The following is a 17749-nucleotide window of genomic DNA, read 5'->3' as shown; positions in this document are numbered from 1 at the left end:
GTGAATGCATGCTAATTTGACGGGAAAAAACTACCAAATGCTTCATTTCTTACAAAAATGCAATGAATACGAGCAAAAACACCTAAAATACGGAATTAGCTCACAAATACACTAATAGAAGTGTAATAATTAAATAAAATCGTGCTAAAATAAGGAGTAAACTATATATAAAATGGAACTATCACTTAATAATGAAGTAACGAAGCTCGATAATGACCTGATTCGGTACACCAATTAATCCAAAATGTCACGAGCTCATAATGATCTGACCCGAACCCAACTCAACTCTAAAGTGTAGGCTGACTCGTTAGGACACCAATTTGATATGACTCAATCCAAACCTAACTGACCCAATTCCCTCATTTGGATAGTACAAGTTTGGTGTCATCCTTACATTTTGTCCTATCTGACTATTTGACTCGTTTTATGTTTAAAACAGATATGTCTATTTTAAACGAGACTCCGTGAACAAAAAGAAAAGTTGTATGGATATAGTCGATTAGGGTTCGGGTGAGGAAACACCAAACCCCTAAACAAAACCCTAGAAATACAAAACCTCTAAAATCAACACACTAGGCTTCATCTTCTTCGTCGCCTCTTTTCTCCATTTCCGACCAATTTCTCTCCTTTCCACTTCCTTCTTCAACCATGCCGAAGCATTACAGACCTGCGGTAAGTTCAACATCTCCTCTTCAATGGCGGATTAATTTAATTTAAAATAGTCGAGTTTAATTCCAATGTCAGGAAGAATAATAATAATTATAATTATATTAATACAGGGGAAGAAGAAAGAAGGAAACGCGGCGAAGTATGTGACTCGTTCACAGGCTTTGAAGGTTCTTCAAGCTCCTCTTTCTATCTTCAGGTATTCTTCATTTAATTAATTTGTTTGGTTGTTTAATTCGCTGTGATACTTGCGTTGTTGATGAATGTTTGTATTTGTGTTTTAATGGCGGAATCGGGATTTGTAGTTAGGGGCAGGGTGGGGTGAGTAATGTAATAAGGTAAACTCGGAAGAGCGTTCGATAATTTTCGTTGTCTATAGGAGAGAACCTGCTATCCCCCACCCGATTCCGTCATTGTTTTTGTTCGTATAAATTCGAGGCTGCTCTATTGATGAATTAGTTAGTTGAATTAATGGAGCTCGGAGCTGAGCAAAAGATAGCTTTTTTGGTGCGTTGATCGAGGAAATGGGTGAAAAGATGACTATATTAATGTATTTCTGTCGATAATAGAGGGGACTAAGGATAATTGTGTTGTTGATTAAGTGGAAAGATGACAACTTTCTGTTGTTTGGTACTGTAATGCTTAAATGAGGGTACATGTTGACTATAAATGGAGTGAAATGTGTAGAAAGATGAATATTTTTGACGAAATCCTGTTAATTATTGCCTTTCTCGTACATGGGTGTCAGTGCGTTACCCATTTCGTGTCGTTCAATTGATACTTACTAAGTTACTATTGCTTGTTTAAAAAATGATTAGTTAATTGAATTGAAGGAGTTCAGAACTGGCTTAAAGATAGCTTCTTTTTGTGAATTAATGGCGGGAATGGGTGAAATGATGACTATTCTTGTGCTTTTCTGTCAATGGTATCGGGGTTTTGTTGTTTGTCGTTGCTGTTATCGATAATAGAGGGTAATAAGGTATTCATTGTTGGTTAAAAGGCAAGATGACCATTTGTTATTGTTTGGTACTGTAATGCTTAAATGGGGGTGCTAAGTATTGAATAAATCTAGTGGAATGTGTAGAGAGTTGAGTATTTACATGAAATCCTATTAATGATCAGCTTTTTTGAAGGTGGGGGTGAGTGGGTGACCCATTTGGTCTGTTTATTTATACTTATTAGCCCTTGTTTGTTTTTTTCTTAATTGGCGTTTTATTTTTGTTGCAGGAAAATATGCATTTTGAAAGGCATTGTTCCGAGGGATCCGAAGAAGAAAGTGAAAGGAAATCATCAGACCTATTATCATACCAAAGACATTGCTCACATCCAGCATGATCCAATTCTTGGTAAGATTCGTGAGATTCGTTCACACAGCAGAAAAATTAAGAAGGCTTTGTCAAAGAAGAATAAGGCCAGAGCTGATATTCTTAAAGAAAAGATGCCCGCATACAACATTCATGGAAATATCCGTCATAGGTGTGTACTAGTTTCTCTTGGTCTTTTCTGGGTTTTTGCCATGAAAATAATCCCAATTTGTTGTGTAGGTACCCGAGGTTTGTTGATGCACTTGGAGATTTGGATGATTGTCTGACGATGGTGCATCTCTTTGCTGCACTTCCTACGTTAGATAATCAGAAAATTAGTGTAGAGCGCATCCACAATTGTCGTAGGTCGGTAGCTGAGTTCTCTGTGAAGGCACAAGACATTATCCTACTGAGTTCTTTCTCCTTTGTGTTTATCTCTTGATGCTTGCTTTACTTTTGTATTTAGGTTGAGTCATGAATGGCAAGCATATGTTGCACGTACTCACAAGCTGAGGAAAACTTTTATTTCAGTGAAAGGCATATATTATCAGGTATTTTACTCTTTGTGAGGATTGAAAATATATGTGTACCATTGATTAACTTTGTTCATTTCATTTTAACTGTGAATGAATGGAAACATTATTCTATTTCTATTGCTCTTGAATGAATGATTTTTTTGATGTACATGTAGGCTGAGGTTGAAGGACAGAAGATAACATGGATTGTCCCGCACTCGCTCCAACAGGTTGTACCTGCGGACGTCGATTTAAATGTTTTCTCGACTTTTTTGGAAATTTATGAGGTATGGTTCGCCATTCTTCACATTCTTACTTCTCACGGTCACAAGAATGTTAAACTTGCTCAGTCATCTTATATCTGAAAACTTTTTGCCATCAGCTAATGATTGATTGATTGTACTAGTTGATAAACTACTCCGTAATTCGGAATTATGGCTCTCCTTGGAATGGCAAGAGCCCTCAAATTGTAGAACTAAAAATTTATCGTTTTCATTTTGGTGATAAGCCTGAAATGGCCGGCCAGAAATATATGCTATTGCACAAATTTCTAACTATTTTACTAGTCTGTTTTTCTTTATTTGAAGCTGAGTTCTTTCGTCTGATATATATATATTACTTCGTACTAATTTTATTTTGTATTGCTGCAGACTCTTCTTGCTTTTGTGAACTATAAACTCTACCACTCCATAAATGTGAAATATCCTCCAATTCTTGATCCTCGCTTGGAAGCACTAGCAGCAGGTACATTTCCCCTCCCTAGTTAAACGTACAACAGCAAATACCTTTCCTCTATTTGTACTTGCGCTGTTTAATTTTGACAAATTTTATTGGGTTTGCATAAATGATCTCTTGCTAAATGGTCTCATATTTAGAGTTTGGACTGATATTAATCTAAATTACGCTAATGTTAGTTCAAACTAAATGGTTTAAACTCTGTAAAGATGACAAAGATTTTTAGTTGTGGGAAGCTATTAAAAAACAAACTGAACTTGAAACTTATCATTGATTTACCTCTCTTCTTACCATGCAATATGAAAGCTATGATCTTGGTTGTGTTTTGACTCAGTTTTTTTTGCCATAAGTCTATAATTTCGTTTTCTTTAATTATAAAATCCTTATTTATTTATGTCCGGTTTAAAAGGGCTCTGATGTCTACTAGTAAATGTGCATGTCATAATTATCCCAATTATATGTCATCTTCTCATGTTTTTGTGAATCTTGATACACACCTCATGGACTTTGTCTCAATTTATTTCCCACCGTCAAACTCATTCTTAGTTTTTTGTTCAACATGGCAGAGGTAGGAGATATATTACCCTAGTCAAGCCGTTACCCTTAATCGCAGGTGCTGCTGCTAATGGCAGCTTAGTAAACTGAAGATTATTGTAGAATTTGTATAGCAGATTAGTTTTAACTCCTCTAGTTAATATGAAGCCACGAGCATGAATATAGATAATAAGACATCAATATCTTGGTATATAGGATATCAGTCTATCTATAAGGCTGGATAATTACATCAGTCCACCAGGCTGATTTATTGGTTTGTTGCCCGTCTTTTGCAGAGCTCTATGCACTTTCAAGGTACATTGCTAGCCGACCAACATCCAATTCTATGGAAGAGCTAGACAACCATACAGAGGCAAGACAAATAGATGAGCCACAACTAACACTTGCCCAACTTAAACATCAACTTACCCCAGCTGAGCCTGGAGCACTGATGCAACTTGTTGAAGAAACAGAGATTGTTGATGACGTTGATGATGAGACAAGGGAGTGCAGATCTCTCTTTAAGGGCCTGAGTTTCTTTTTGAGTCGAGAGGTGCACTTTTTGTTTAAATTTCCTCTTGACTCTTGGAATCAAATTACCCAGTTTTATACTTCCTGCTAATTTGTATGCAAATGAATTTGCCATATCCATTATGCGCCGGTTCCTTTACCGGTAGCAAGGTCATATTTAAACTGATGTGCTTGTTCTTCTGTCGTGTTAGCATTTATAGTTGATTGTGCAATTATCTGACTTATAAAATACAATTTCAGGTTCCCAGAGAGCCTTTGCTTTTTGTAATCAGTTCCTTTGGTGGAATGGTCTCTTGGGAGGGAGATGGATCTCCGCTTAAGGAATCTGATCAGAGCATTACTCATCAGGTGAGATTGTTTACCTAGATCTTTTTATCACTAGATTTGAATCTGTTTGCACAGCTATAGAAAGTTGTTTGCTGCTTTGCTGTTTTTCCATGACAATTTTAGGGGATTGCTCATTATTTGTGGCGTACGGGAATAATTTTTAGCATCACTTTTGCAGTAAATGGTTTATCCTTGCTAATATACCCTGTTGGCCAACTTTTGCATATGAATCAAACTTGTTTGGAACATAGATATAGCTTCTACTCTTTTCGGTAGCTAGGAGAAATGCCAGTGAATGCAGTTCTGGTTTACCTCGTTGAGGGCCAGGGATGGAGTTTACCATCTATTAAGTCTTGACTTCATTATATCCTGAATGCCGGCCGGGGTCTTTATATATCTTCAAACTATTTTAGATTTCTGGAGAGGCGTTTGTTTGCGGTAGTATGCTTCTTAGCTTCGTTAAAAATCAAAATGTAGGGGTAAATCTGAATTTCTAAATTTTTTTGATTAATTTTAGAGTCTTTGACGATGTGCTTTGGGCTTATCTTACCACAGTTGAGTGTCCGTAGACACTTACTATATACAGCAAAAATTATGAAAACTTCCCAGTATAGCCTCGTCCTGCTGCAGTCGTATTTGAGTTACACATTTATACCCGAGGATCTAAAGTTCTAAACTCAAGTATCATGCATTGTACTCGTAGCATAAGGGCACATCTAAACTCTAAAGCACTTGAGGAGCATATGGTTCTATATAATGTAGGATCCCTCAAGAAATCAAGGAGCATATGGTTTTATATTGCACTTCTTAGTGATTTAGTGATATATTTTGTACATTTATCAAACTATTTTATATTCCAATGTCTGTGAGGAGGTTTTTGAAACTGTCCGTCAAAAAAAGTTGTTGGTTTTGACTGCGATTTTGTCGTTTTATTCACTGTTTGCCCTTTTGTGTGTGTCTGGGCGTATTGCATATTGGACTTGCAGTGTAAATGTGATTTTGATTATTTGTTTTATAGATTGTGGATCGGCCAAGTCAGGATCATATGTTCCTATCTAGGGAATATATCCAGCCGCAGTGGATCTTCGATTCGGTTAATGCACGTATAATACTCCCTACTGATGATTATTTGGTGGGAAGGTATGAGCATATGTATTTTGAATATTGGTTTCCTATCCCGTGACTCCTGTCCGTATTACTGCTCTTTATCTTTTTGTTTCAAATTGGAAAGCATAGTCATATCTGGTCCACTTTAATGGAAGCTTGAGGACGTGAGCATTGTTAATATTAGTAATATGGATGTTACAAGATGATAGATATGTGGGGTTATTTTGTGACTTGGGGATCAAATGCTACAATTGATAGTGAAAATCTAGACTACATATGTTTTACTTGCTTAGGTGTTTGGCTCTAAATTAGTTTCAAGGCGGCCCCTTAAATATAGGAGTGAACCAACCATATGTGGATATATTGCTAGAATAGGTTCGCTTAGGTCTGTTTTGAGTTTTGACACTTGAGTGATTCTGCAGGGTTCTTCCACCACATCTGTCTCCATTTGTTGATAACGATGCCGAGGGATATGTCCCTGACTATGCGCAAAAAGTCAAAGAGCTGCAAGCTGCTGCCAAGAAACAGGTCCTGCCACTACCTGCTGTTGGGGATGATGATGTAGATGACACACAGAACCTTTTATTGGAAGGTGTTGCCAGCCGTGTAGAAGCTAAAGAGGCAATTGAGAAGAAGCAAAAGGTACAATTATTTGTATGCTATCTGCTTAAGACTATGCTACTACTTGTATGTCTTATCTCTGCGCTTTGACATTTAGAATTTGTAAATGCATGAAGAAGATCCAAAGTTCGTTTACTTTCTGAATCTCTGGATGTGTATTTTCTGTGCGTCATGTTAATGGCGTCTGCTATTGCAACTTGCAAGGCAATTAGTTTATCCAGTAATTTTTTTAATTTGAATTTTATTGGTGTAGATGGCGAAACTTGAGAAGCAGTATCATGAAGAGCTGGAGAAGGAACTTCGAGGAATCCACAATGATGCTGGTACTGAAAAGCCAAGTTCAGCTGAAAATACTGCAGTTTCTGATATGGAGAAGGAACAACAGATCAGTAAGGATCAAGGTGTGGAGGACGCGACTGAAATGGATGAAATGATGATGACTCGAAAGAACCGAGGTCTCTATAAGGCGATGCAGATAAGCAACCAGCGAAAACAAGACAGGATTGACAAGCTCAAATCTAGAAAACGAAAAATACAAGAAAGAGGGTCATCATCCAGCAAAAAATAACTAGAATTTGTGACCAGCTTGTTTGCTTTAGAATCACTCGAAAATTTGATCATGTACTGTGATATTATCTCGTTTAATGTTAAGATTACTATTATAGAAGTCAATTTTGAAGTTTTGGCAGTTTATTTATGTAATGAACAAGTAGGAAAGACTACTTGTATGATACTAGCAATTTCAGGAACAACTGTTAAACATGATATTGTATTATATTATCGTTGGTGTTCGTCAGACGTCCGTGTTAAGCTTGGTTTTGTAGTCCATGGTTTTGTGAAACCATCCAACTCAAATTGGGAGATACCTTCTTTAACTATAGTAGAACTACCACTATGGTTCAAAATCTCGGTACTGATCGTAGTTGCGGTAACAGTATCACCGGGCCTTGATCGTCTGTCTTCAATGGATCACAGAGGAATCTCCTGTGATATCTTGTATCAGTAGTATGGAAATTCCATATTATTTGGCCGATAGGATATAGCTCGGCCGAGTTTTTGAACCAGAACTACCAATTAAATTCCAATTTTCATCATTCCATTTTTTTTTTCGGTGAAACAAGTCATGAATGCATTGTTATAATACATGGCGCGGGAGATTTATACCTACGACAAAAAAAAAATATTTTAACAAATTGTGTTTAACTAAGAACACCTACCGCCTACCAGCCTGTCGGTTAGGGTAATCTCTTTCAAAGTATTGAAGACAATTTAATGAATAGATAGCTCGAAATTTGGTCTCGAATCCCGAGTTTGTGACAATTTATTTAAAATATGAGAATCTTTAGTACTTGCGATAACCAACTTTGAATTTAATGTCTTTCAAAGTATTGAAGACAATTTAATGAATAGACGACTCCAAATTTAATCTCGAATCCTGAGTTCCTAACCATGTATTTAAAATATGAAAATCTTTAATGCTTACGTTAACCAACTTTAATAAATAAGTTCTATTTTAATGAAAATCTAGTAGTAGTAGCCCTCTCTTATAAGATCAATGGTGACATCGTCCCAAACAAAATTGTTGGCATATGCATCTTTTTTTCGTCCAGCTAGAGAATATAAAAATAAACACATAAAACAAAAGATGAATTGGACAAAGCGTGTTGCTAAACAAAGTCGGTTAGTATGAGTAGTAACTAGTAAGGACTCTCATATCTTAAATAATTGATTAAAGGTTCGATTTCCGACACTTGTGAATGAAAAAATCAAATTTAAAAGAGGTCTACATATTAAATTGCTTTCAGTTCTTTAAAAATTGTTTTAGCCATATCTGGTTTTAGCTGTCGATAATAGATACTCCTAGTCAACATCAAAAACAAAGCGGGTTGCTAAGATGAGTTGGAATTGGGGCAATCACATTGGTTGAACAAATAATGACATCCTTAAGGACTCCACACCCTTAACACGTCACAATTATTATTTCATCTTATCCCTTGGTGTTTGCTTACGACCCTCTCAAATTATTGCATTGTTTACATGCATGCAATTATGCAATTATGCAAATGCAATGCAATTTCCTTCACCTACGGCTACGCAACTTGTACGGACGACTAACTTGTTTTATTCAGGATTCTTCTCGTTCTCCACCTCACTACGTTTCTCTTTCGTATTTATGCAAGATTTTGAAAGAAAGTAAGCGTTTAAGAGACGGTTTTTTAATTAGTTGATAGTAAAACTAGTTACAATTGAAAGTAAAAATTGTTAAGAACAATTTATGATAAAATAATATTTCCTCCGTCCCGGTCAATTGTTGTCATTTCGTTTTGGCACAAAGACCAATGAATGATGAAAAGGTCAATAACTAAATGACAAGTGGAACAAATTGAATGAGAATGATCAAATTACTCATCAAGTCCATTCTTAAAATAGAAAAGGACAACAAATGACTGAGACACCCCAAAATGAAAAAGGACAACAAATGACCAGGACAGAGGAAGTACTATATGAAAATATGTGTGTTGATCAATAATGACAGGATTGTAAAAAGCATGTAAAAATGTTAATGGAAAAAGTGGTATCTCTGCAAGTTAATAGAGACCGTCTTTCACAAGTTTTTGTGATTAAAAGAGACTCCCAAGTCCCATATTCTACTTTGAGGTCATTTGTTTAACCGACTATTTTAGAAATGCTTTTGCTGGAAATTTTTATCATCAATATGTATTATGGTCTACTTGTCCTCCAATAATAATAATAATTAAAATATTTACATTCTCTTCCCATAATGGTCTTTATTAAAATGCGGGTAAATAAAAGAAATGATCGGAATAGGCGATAGTAAAGTATGAATATGAATACCAATATTAAAGTTTTTTCCTTAACTTTGAGTGCGAATATGATGATACTTCTTCGCTCTCAATGTAAGAAAACAAAATGAAACCAAAGAAAATAACGTAAAATTATTAGAATTAGTATTTTGATTGTTATTTTGAAATTGTACACTTAATAAAACACGAGGTATTCGTGAATTAAAGGGAGTCCGCGAAGACGATGTCTTAGATGAGTTAACAAATGCCAAATGTTAGGTGCAAAATTGGTGATTGAATTGGATGTGTTTTACGTAATTTTCACAAAAAAGAGATAATAACAAGTGAACGAGAAAAGCACAAGGTTCACGGCTCATTTTGTTTTTTCGAAACTCTCTCCGTCTTATTTAGTAGTTATCAATTCAATTTGGCATAAAAATCAAGAAAATATAAGAAAAAGTATGTTAATAATGATATTAGACCATAAATCTCCCCAATTACACATGACATTACAAGGTAATTTACGATAAATAGAAATGATAATTATTGACTGTACCGACCGGGAAAGAGGGTACATTTTTGAACGTAGCAAATGGAGTGACATAGAAACATGTACTAGAATACTAGAGTAGCAACCTAGGACGATAACATATCTATGGTAATGGCAAAATGAGAAGGTGAGATTTAGATTCTATTTTAGACAATCGAATATTTGGTATAGTATATAGAATGGGACGTGGGATGGGATGCAATGTCAAACCATGTCTTTTAAAAAGTTGATTATTTGGGAAAAAATTATTCACTTTGTACCCTTTATTTTGATAAAAATTATGTCATGTCGGTTATACTTATATATTTCACTCGCAAGATAATTTAAAGATTTGAATTTCATGCAAATTGTTAGTATATAATCTTTTTTTTTTTTGTAAGAAATATGGAGTAAGTATTGTTAAATTGTTAAACAAATGAAAAAGGACTTATGAAGTGCAAGATCAATTAATAATGGGTGGAGTAGTTCGTTGATTTATAATGTATGTTATATTCAGATATGAAATCTTGATCCGACTTGAATGAGCGGACCCGAACAAGTTAACCTTACTAGATCTGGCACTCGAACTGAGTAATCGTGCTTGCCTCTTGACTCAAATTGATCCGAATCAATACGACCCAACTCGAATGTTTATTGTGCAAACCGACCATTATCTCTAAATAACTTGATAATGATATAGACACAAAAATGATCGGAATTCGAAATGACTCGAGCGATCCAATCAAACCCGAGTTCTTGCAATCCTGACATGAAAATTGACTCGGCCCGACCAAACTCAACTGACTCATTTGCCAAATCTAACTACACTCCTCTATTTCTCTAATTTGAGAAAAATATAAAAAGGTAAGAAAACAACGCTGCAAATTCTTTCTAAAACAAAAACCCCTTTAACACAGAGTATGATGTTTGCATGAATAACCTTCAAACACCACAATTGACCGCGTGTCGGGCGACCATGTTTGGAGTAGAAAGTGGCACGACCTAGGCACGAGAAAGTGAGCATTGTGTCATGTCATGCCAATGGAAATGGTGACCCAGGCACGTTCCGTGGCGTGTCGTGCCCAAGCAATTCCTCCACTCTAATCTTATTTATTTGTATCTTAATTCTTAAACGTACCAAAGCATCATTTACCCAGATGGGCTGTGCCATGTCTGGGCTAGGCGCGATATTCTTTCTCAAACTTAGACCCGAGCATGGCCTATTGGTCTAAAACCCACGACGTGTTGTGTTGTGCTAGGTCGTGTCAATTCCGTGTCCTGCTAAAATGGGCCTGAACTGTGCCACCCCAATGGCCCGCACCCCACTTCGATCTCTAACCCAAATAGTGTACTCGAGCAAGCCCGCACGCCGCAAACCAAATCGGCCCGACCCAACAACCCACCGCGCGCTCAAACATGACCCGACCCAATCACAATCGAATTCTTGTAAACCCGAAAATAACCCGGTTTCCGACCCGAATCCCGACACAATTTGCTAGATCTAGGAAAATGGTATTCTCAAATTTGGTTGATTTAAAAAATATCCCATAAGTAGACGTCTCTTTCTTGCAATCTTACAATTTCTCTTCCACACATACTCATGTCATGGCGGATAATACAATATCATCCAAACTTCCTTCCAATTTCATCTACACTACATATTCTTCCTTTATTAATTCCCACTTTTTCAATACCCTTCATTTCTCAATCACCTCTCAATTTACTCATCTTTTTTTCTCCTAACATTTCACCATTTTCACCAGATCCCTCTTGTTAAATCATTGATTTATACATCATTTCCTGTTTTTTGCACATTTTTGGGTAGATCTTGGGGTCAATTTATCTGGGTACAAACTAATTTTCTCTGAAAAATTCAGTAAAATTTTATAAAAAATGGCTGCTGCTGTAGCAATGGTGTCTGGGAGTATAGGTGGTAGTGGAGCACACAGTATTTGCAGGAGTAATGAGGCTGTTTTATCTGCTAAGCCATTGTTTGGGTTTTCTGCTAGAAGGCTCTCCATTTTACCTGCTAAAAAGTAGTATTCTTTTTTCGCTTTTTAATCTCTTTTATTTCCGCTCTTGAAATGGATATATCCGTCTTAAGATTAGAACAGCTTGTGATTATGTAATTGCATTGTTTGGGCAATTGTGAATAACTGGGGTTGTTGACTGTTGTTGTGTCATTGTATTTTGTGTGGTATTATAAGCTTAAGATATAAGTCGTGTTCCGTTCATTTTGTTTCCATGCGTTTGTTTAATATATACGAGGAGTATTTTGATCAGACGTATGAAAATGAAATGAATAGGAGTAATACTCTTTAAAAATTTGTTATGTGGTGTTGTTAGATTTATGTGAGTTATGGTTTATGGTTGAATTAGCATCTGTGATGTTTGATTATGTTGAAATATTGTTTAGTAAAATAGAGGATTAGTTTTTTGTATACCAATATCACCAGCTATGTTACACAAACTCATTTAGAAGTATTGTGCGCCGAAAATGTTCCAAGTGTTGGATTCGGCTCTTTTAATTATAAGTCGACATATTTTGGCTTAGAATGAGTTGTCAAAGCGTTGTATCCACGTCGAGTGTCAGTGTCAAGACACTCGGAGGATATGGGAGGGAATGAGAAGAGTCAGAGTAACATAGATCGCCAAAAAAACGAGTAACCAAAATATGTAGTTAAACCAATAGTAAAAATAAATTGACAAAAATGGTATGCTGTGTGTAGGGTAAAGTTGTATGTTCTATAGTTTTGCCTGTCCTTTTGAAGAAATTATTGATTGTACTTAAACACTAGCTTGTGATGATATTGATCTACTGTGCTTTACTTGTGCACCAGATTTTCTGGACCTGCATTAATGCCAATCACTACTCGAAGAGCATCTATGACTGCTGCTGTAGAGGTATATATGTACCCAGTTCTCGTTTTGGAGTTGAGAAATCGTGTGCATGAGTTAGTAGCTCCTTTATTTAATGTTAATTTGCATTATGTGTTGGGACTGTAGGGTGGAAGCTACCGTGAAACTGAAGATGTTCCTACTCCAAAAGTCATTATTGATCTAGATTCTGACCCGGATGCAACTGTGGTAGAGATAACCTTTGGCGACCGTCTTGGAGCTCTTCTCGATACTGTATGTCACCAACTTTTTACACTACTCGAATCCCAATTTCTTGTCCGCATTTGACTTTGTTGGTCATCTGATTTTTACTGTTTTCATGTTATCATTTTCTAATCGTAAATTCGTAACTATTATAAATTGTGAGAAAATTCAGGTTAAAAGTCAACATCATTTGACCAGCAAAGTCAAATGGGAGCAATATAGATGGGATGGTGGGAGTATATTATTTAGTGGTCTTTAATTTTTTGTTCGCATTTATTCCTTTATTCCTGATATAATCTATTGGTATTCATGTGAGATTAATCTTATATGGCTCTCTTTGTTATCCTGCGATCACTTACAATCTGGTTTCCAGATGAGTGCACTGAGAAACCTTGGGCTCAATGTGGTGAAGGCAAAAGTCTTTCTGGATTCTTCTGGGAAGCACAACACCTTTGCTATAACTAAAGCGTATGTCGGGTGCTGCTAAGGATCTGTATTTTCCGTTGATGGATCTTTGTTTAACTGCTTGAAATTGTTCCATGGTTTGCCAAATGTTTCGCACTTCATAGTGCATACTTGTATTAAAAAGATTTACAAGTCTTAGTTCTCTAAAACTTGTTCTAATAACTGAGATTGCTTTCTGATGACATCTTAGTTGCAGCCTGTTTGCTTCTGTGACCTTTTATAGTGTTCTCACACAAATTTCCAACTATTCTGAAAGATCAAGCCAGATTTTAAACTTTGTAAAAGATACTGGCTCTAAATTCTATGTTACCGGAATAGCTTCAAATCATAGTGTTTTTTTTTGTTCTTATGTTGGTCAACTCTAGCGTGAAATTCTTGGTGATTCTCGTGAATCATGTACCTGCCTGAATCGAATAAAGTCTTTTTTTTAGGCTGTTCAATTTTTCTCATTTTTCATTTTTTTTTGTTAAAGCAAAATAGCCTATAAATGTCTGCGTCTATTTTTATTCTGAAGTGCACAATTTTCCTTTATGGGTTATTCGGGAACATCCTCCCCGTGTTTTAAACACAAGGGTAAAATTGTGTACATTCGACCCTCTTTTACCTCGCCATGAGCAGCCTTAGAGGCACTATTTTGTTTGTTGACCCCTACTTAATTTGAGACTGCAATTATGTTTTTTGCTATCAGTGTTTTTTTTTTCTTCCCTATTGTTATTTTATATTAAACTTTGGCATGATTGATTTTGTGGTATGTTCTTGTAGTGATACTGGAAGAAAAGTTGAGGACCCAGAGACGCTGGAGGAAATTCGTCTTACCATCATCAGCAACCTGCTTCAATACCATCCTGTATTCATCTTATATATTCATTTCTAAAGTAACCCCCAACTTTGCTTGTGTCAACTAGTGTGGTTGATAATTCATACTGTACCGTCATTTTGTTTTTTCAGGAGTCAAGTGGTCAGTTAGCAATGGGTGCAGCGTTTGGTGTATCTTCTCCTAGAGAAGAGGTAACATGTTCTTATTGATCATATCTTGTTGAATATGTCCGTGTTCATAATATTTTTATTAGTTGTATAAATCTGTGTGATTGGTTTTTTTTGTTTTCAATGGATCCACTATTCTTTGGCTTTTGAAAATGGAATAAAGCAAGTTCACTCCTTACAATCTCCGTGCTTCTTATACGGTGAACTAGTAGTCAGTCAATGCACTTCTTGGTGCACTTTTCATCAAGAGTCATTTAAAAACAATATCATTTTGTTTTCAGCTTGTAAGTTTGCATACATCCACCCGCTTACCTCACCGTAGGCGGGGGAGCCATTGAGGTACAGCTGTTCGGGGTAATGTTATTTTTGCTATAGTAGTTAAGTTTATGCTTCTACCCATGAACTTGACGTGTCTAAAAGTTATAGCTAACAGTTTGTGACTTATATCTGTCAATGGTGTATCGACTACATTGAAATTTGAACTGTTCGACAACACTGTCTACCCTTTCCCTTTACATTATAGCATAAGAGTTCAAGAAAAAGAAGCAACATGATTGTATATAGGCCGAACTTACAGGCATATAGCTCAAAGATGTCTTTGGGCTTCTTTCGCACCTTTTAAGTAGTAATTACGTACTTTGTAAACCTCCCTCTCTATTCCCGAACCTATTCAGCTTTTTTACTCAAGCATCATATATAGTAGCTTTTTTTATAAAGAGAACAAAGATGGGTGACACCAAACATTTTGGGTGATGAGAGTGGCCTCACTTGGGCGACCCTAAATCCTCAACCATATGGCCTTGTCTATATTTAGTGCGGGCTTTGTTTTTCTAATAGGTAAGATGTAACAATAATTAAGAGACACCATGGGGGTGATGGCCATTACACCCATGTACAAGGAGATATCATAGAGGTGACGGCCATTACAAAAAGACACCATGAGGGTGACACTGATACCCATATACAAAAAGACACCCTAAATATGACACCCATATTCAAAGTTTATGCGGGCCTTATTTCTGAGGCTAACATGCTTGTTGGTGTGTTCATTTATCTGGATGCATGAATTGCCTTTTTGTAGTTACTAAGCTTGATTTATATCCATCCTTAAACGGATACTTTCTTGATTATCTTTTGTGCCTTAAGTTGTTCTGACACATGTCATGAAATTTGTCAGATTGACGTGGACGTAGCAACACACATAAACATTGTTCCTGATGGACCTAATCGCAGGTAATGGCTTTTTTCTGCCGCATTTTCCTGAGATTTTTTGCAATATAACCTGTCCAACTGATATTGAATAACATAGTAATATTATGTTGTTAGGTATATTAAATAAATGAGAACAAAAATTCTCATATGAAGACCGTCTCGTGATATTATCACGATTCACGAGACTTGGTCCATATTGTGGGGTAGATATTTCTTGATTCAGTTCTTAGTAGGTTAATGGATATATGGGTGTGCTGGTGCTACATTCCGGTGTCACATATTTATCGAAAATACGAGGCCGCTTTCAGCAGATTAATTGGAGATCACTATATTTGATGCACCATGTTAGTTGTCACCGAGTTTCTTGATTGTTCTAGTGAATTTAGGAATTTTAGTTGATTTAGTGCAAGCATTCATAGTTCTCCATATTTCCAATGGAGCCAAAGACTCCTTACTCTTTGGTTCTGGATTATGGTGGAGTAAAGCAAAATGGCTTACTAAAGTGGCTGCGCTTCTTTCTCTTGTGAAGTAACAGTCCTTCGATGCAGTTCTCGATGCAATTTTCATCTTGGATCATTCGGAAACAGCCTCTTTGTGTTTCTAACACAAGGGTAAGGCTGTGTACAACCAACCCCCCCACCCCGCAATTTGCGGGAGCCATTGTGGCACTGGGTAATGTTGTTGTTTGTTGTTTGTTAGTGCAAGCATTCATAGCTATTTTAGTGTTGTTGAAATGTAAGTAACCAAATAATTTCAATGTTACAGTTTGCTTTTGATTGAAGCTGCTGATCGTCCCGGATTGCTTGTTGATCTTGTGAAAAGAATTACAGATATTAATATTAATGTTGAATCTGGAGAATTTGACACTGAGGTGAACACTTACTCTCTAAATCCCCCCTCCTCCTTTTCCTCGGCAAACTTCTGGAACTGAAGTAACTTAAATAAAACGGTATAATAATATGCAGGGATTAATAGCAAAAGCCAAATTTCACGTCAATTATCGGGGTAAAGCCTTAATAACGCCTCTCCAGCAGGTAAAAAACACAAGTATTTTTTTTCTCTAATAATGCTAATTGTTGTCTGCTAAAAGGGCTTCTTCTAACAACTCGATGCAATAAATCAGGTTGTTGGGAACAGCTTGCGCTACTTCTTGAGACGGCCATCAACCGAGGATGCAAGTTTCTGATCATTTGCCTAATGAACAACAGTATACTGGACTGGCACATTTTGAAAAAGCGGGAATTTCTATGAAATTCAACAATCACGGCCTTTTTAGGCTGTTGACTGGTAAAATCATTATTATGGCGGTGTACAACAGATTATACATGTACCAGCTACTGTAAATGGATATTGTACAACACAAAGCAATGTGTACACCATCATTTTATGCATTTGAAAAGGGGTACTGATCTCAACCAGGTCTTTGTTTCTTAAGTCTTCACGGTCTGAGAGGTCTGACTTTTACTCGAAATCCTTGTCCGGGATAATATGGCGGTTTTTCCCAAGTCTTAAACCTGAAAAGCACTCTAAAAGTGCTTGGTGATGGAAGAGACGGAATTAGGGTTGTGGTGGTCAGCAGTGGTGATTGGTGGCTACTGGCTAGTGTTGGAAAGTGGCTAGACCCAGCAGATACGATCCGATCTGATTTTAACACAACCCAAGCCCAATTTATACCATCCAGAGTGGACTAGAACCTGATGAAGTGAGATATTAACACACATTAACATAACTTGAGCCTTGTCATCAAAAAAAAAAAAAAAAAAAAATGAGACAATTTAGGGTTTTAAATCGCGGTATCGGTTGCGATCGCGGTAACGGAGTCGCAAAATCTTCCCCGACTCGACCGTCGCCCTCCCAATCGCGGTTATTGCGATGATATTTATTTTACAAGCTTTTTTAGATATATATTTCTTCACCTATTAATTATTTCATCACCCATTCTATTTAGGATAATTTATTTGACCAATACTATACAATTTCTGAGAGCTTTTCATTAAAAAACTTGGCCGGTACAAGTTATAACTTGTTCATATCGGGTTCATCGCGGGCTGTATTGGGCCGAGTTGGCCGTTACACGATATAAATTGGTCGTCTCGTCTGATACTTTTCTGTTTTTAATTTGTCCGATACATCTCGGGATATCTCGTATCGGTCGTCTCCGATACTGATACATCTCGGGCAATACGATACGTCTCGGCCGAGATTTTAAACCCATGAACTTGACCCACCCACAAATGATCTGATATGAGTTACTCCCTCTCATCCAAACCAAGGTAACATTTGCTTTTTGGCACTATTCACGATCTTATGGAA

At 36.6% G+C, this 17749-nt stretch overlaps 2 protein-coding genes across 2 annotated transcripts; both read left to right on the top strand.

Annotated features, from left to right (window-relative positions):
* The first annotated feature begins 463 nt into the window (after positions 1-463).
* On the top strand, positions 464-7162 carry LOC141592668 (pescadillo homolog). The gene is made up of 12 exons (XM_074413424.1): positions 464-672; positions 780-865; positions 1894-2142; positions 2211-2336; positions 2437-2521; positions 2662-2772; positions 3136-3229; positions 4051-4307; positions 4526-4633; positions 5631-5752; positions 6142-6361; positions 6594-7162. The coding sequence occupies exons 1-12, from the start codon at positions 649-651 to the stop codon at positions 6906-6908; spliced, it is 1797 nt and encodes a 598-aa protein (XP_074269525.1). The 5' UTR covers positions 464-648; the 3' UTR covers positions 6909-7162.
* Positions 7163-11203: 4041 nt separating this feature from the next.
* LOC141592667 (ACT domain-containing protein ACR11) lies at positions 11204-16827 on the top strand. Its single transcript, XM_074413423.1, has 10 exons — positions 11204-11709; positions 12514-12577; positions 12680-12805; positions 13149-13243; positions 14003-14087; positions 14189-14248; positions 15402-15457; positions 16202-16307; positions 16402-16470; positions 16560-16827. The coding sequence occupies exons 1-10, from the start codon at positions 11567-11569 to the stop codon at positions 16620-16622; spliced, it is 867 nt and encodes a 288-aa protein (XP_074269524.1). The 5' UTR covers positions 11204-11566; the 3' UTR covers positions 16623-16827.
* Positions 16828-17749: the final 922 nt, after the last annotated feature.

The sequence above is a fragment of the Silene latifolia genome, chromosome 7 (genome assembly GCF_048544455.1).
Source record: "Silene latifolia isolate original U9 population chromosome 7, ASM4854445v1, whole genome shotgun sequence".
Taxonomy (NCBI): Eukaryota; Viridiplantae; Streptophyta; class Magnoliopsida; order Caryophyllales; family Caryophyllaceae; genus Silene; species Silene latifolia.
Note: the sequence above shows the minus strand (reverse complement) of the source record. Positions and strands in the feature narration are given on the sequence as shown.

Excerpts from the sequence above, each read along its gene's own strand:
- LOC141592667 (XM_074413423.1), top strand. The coding sequence starts at position 11,567 with ATGGCTGCTGCTGTAGCAATGGTGTCTGGGAGTATAGGTGGTAGTGGA. Across the intron at positions 11,710-12,513 it reads TCCATTTTACCTGCTAAAAA|ATTTTCTGGACCTGCATTAA; the intron begins GTAGTATTCTTT and ends CTTGTGCACCAG. Across the intron at positions 16,471-16,559 it reads TAATAACGCCTCTCCAGCAG|GTTGTTGGGAACAGCTTGCG; the intron begins GTAAAAAACACA and ends GCAATAAATCAG.
- LOC141592668 (XM_074413424.1), top strand. The coding sequence starts at position 649 with ATGCCGAAGCATTACAGACCTGCG. Across the intron at positions 673-779 it reads CGAAGCATTACAGACCTGCG|GGGAAGAAGAAAGAAGGAAA; the intron begins GTAAGTTCAACA and ends ATATTAATACAG. Across the intron at positions 2,337-2,436 it reads CGCATCCACAATTGTCGTAG|GTTGAGTCATGAATGGCAAG; the intron begins GTCGGTAGCTGA and ends TTTTGTATTTAG.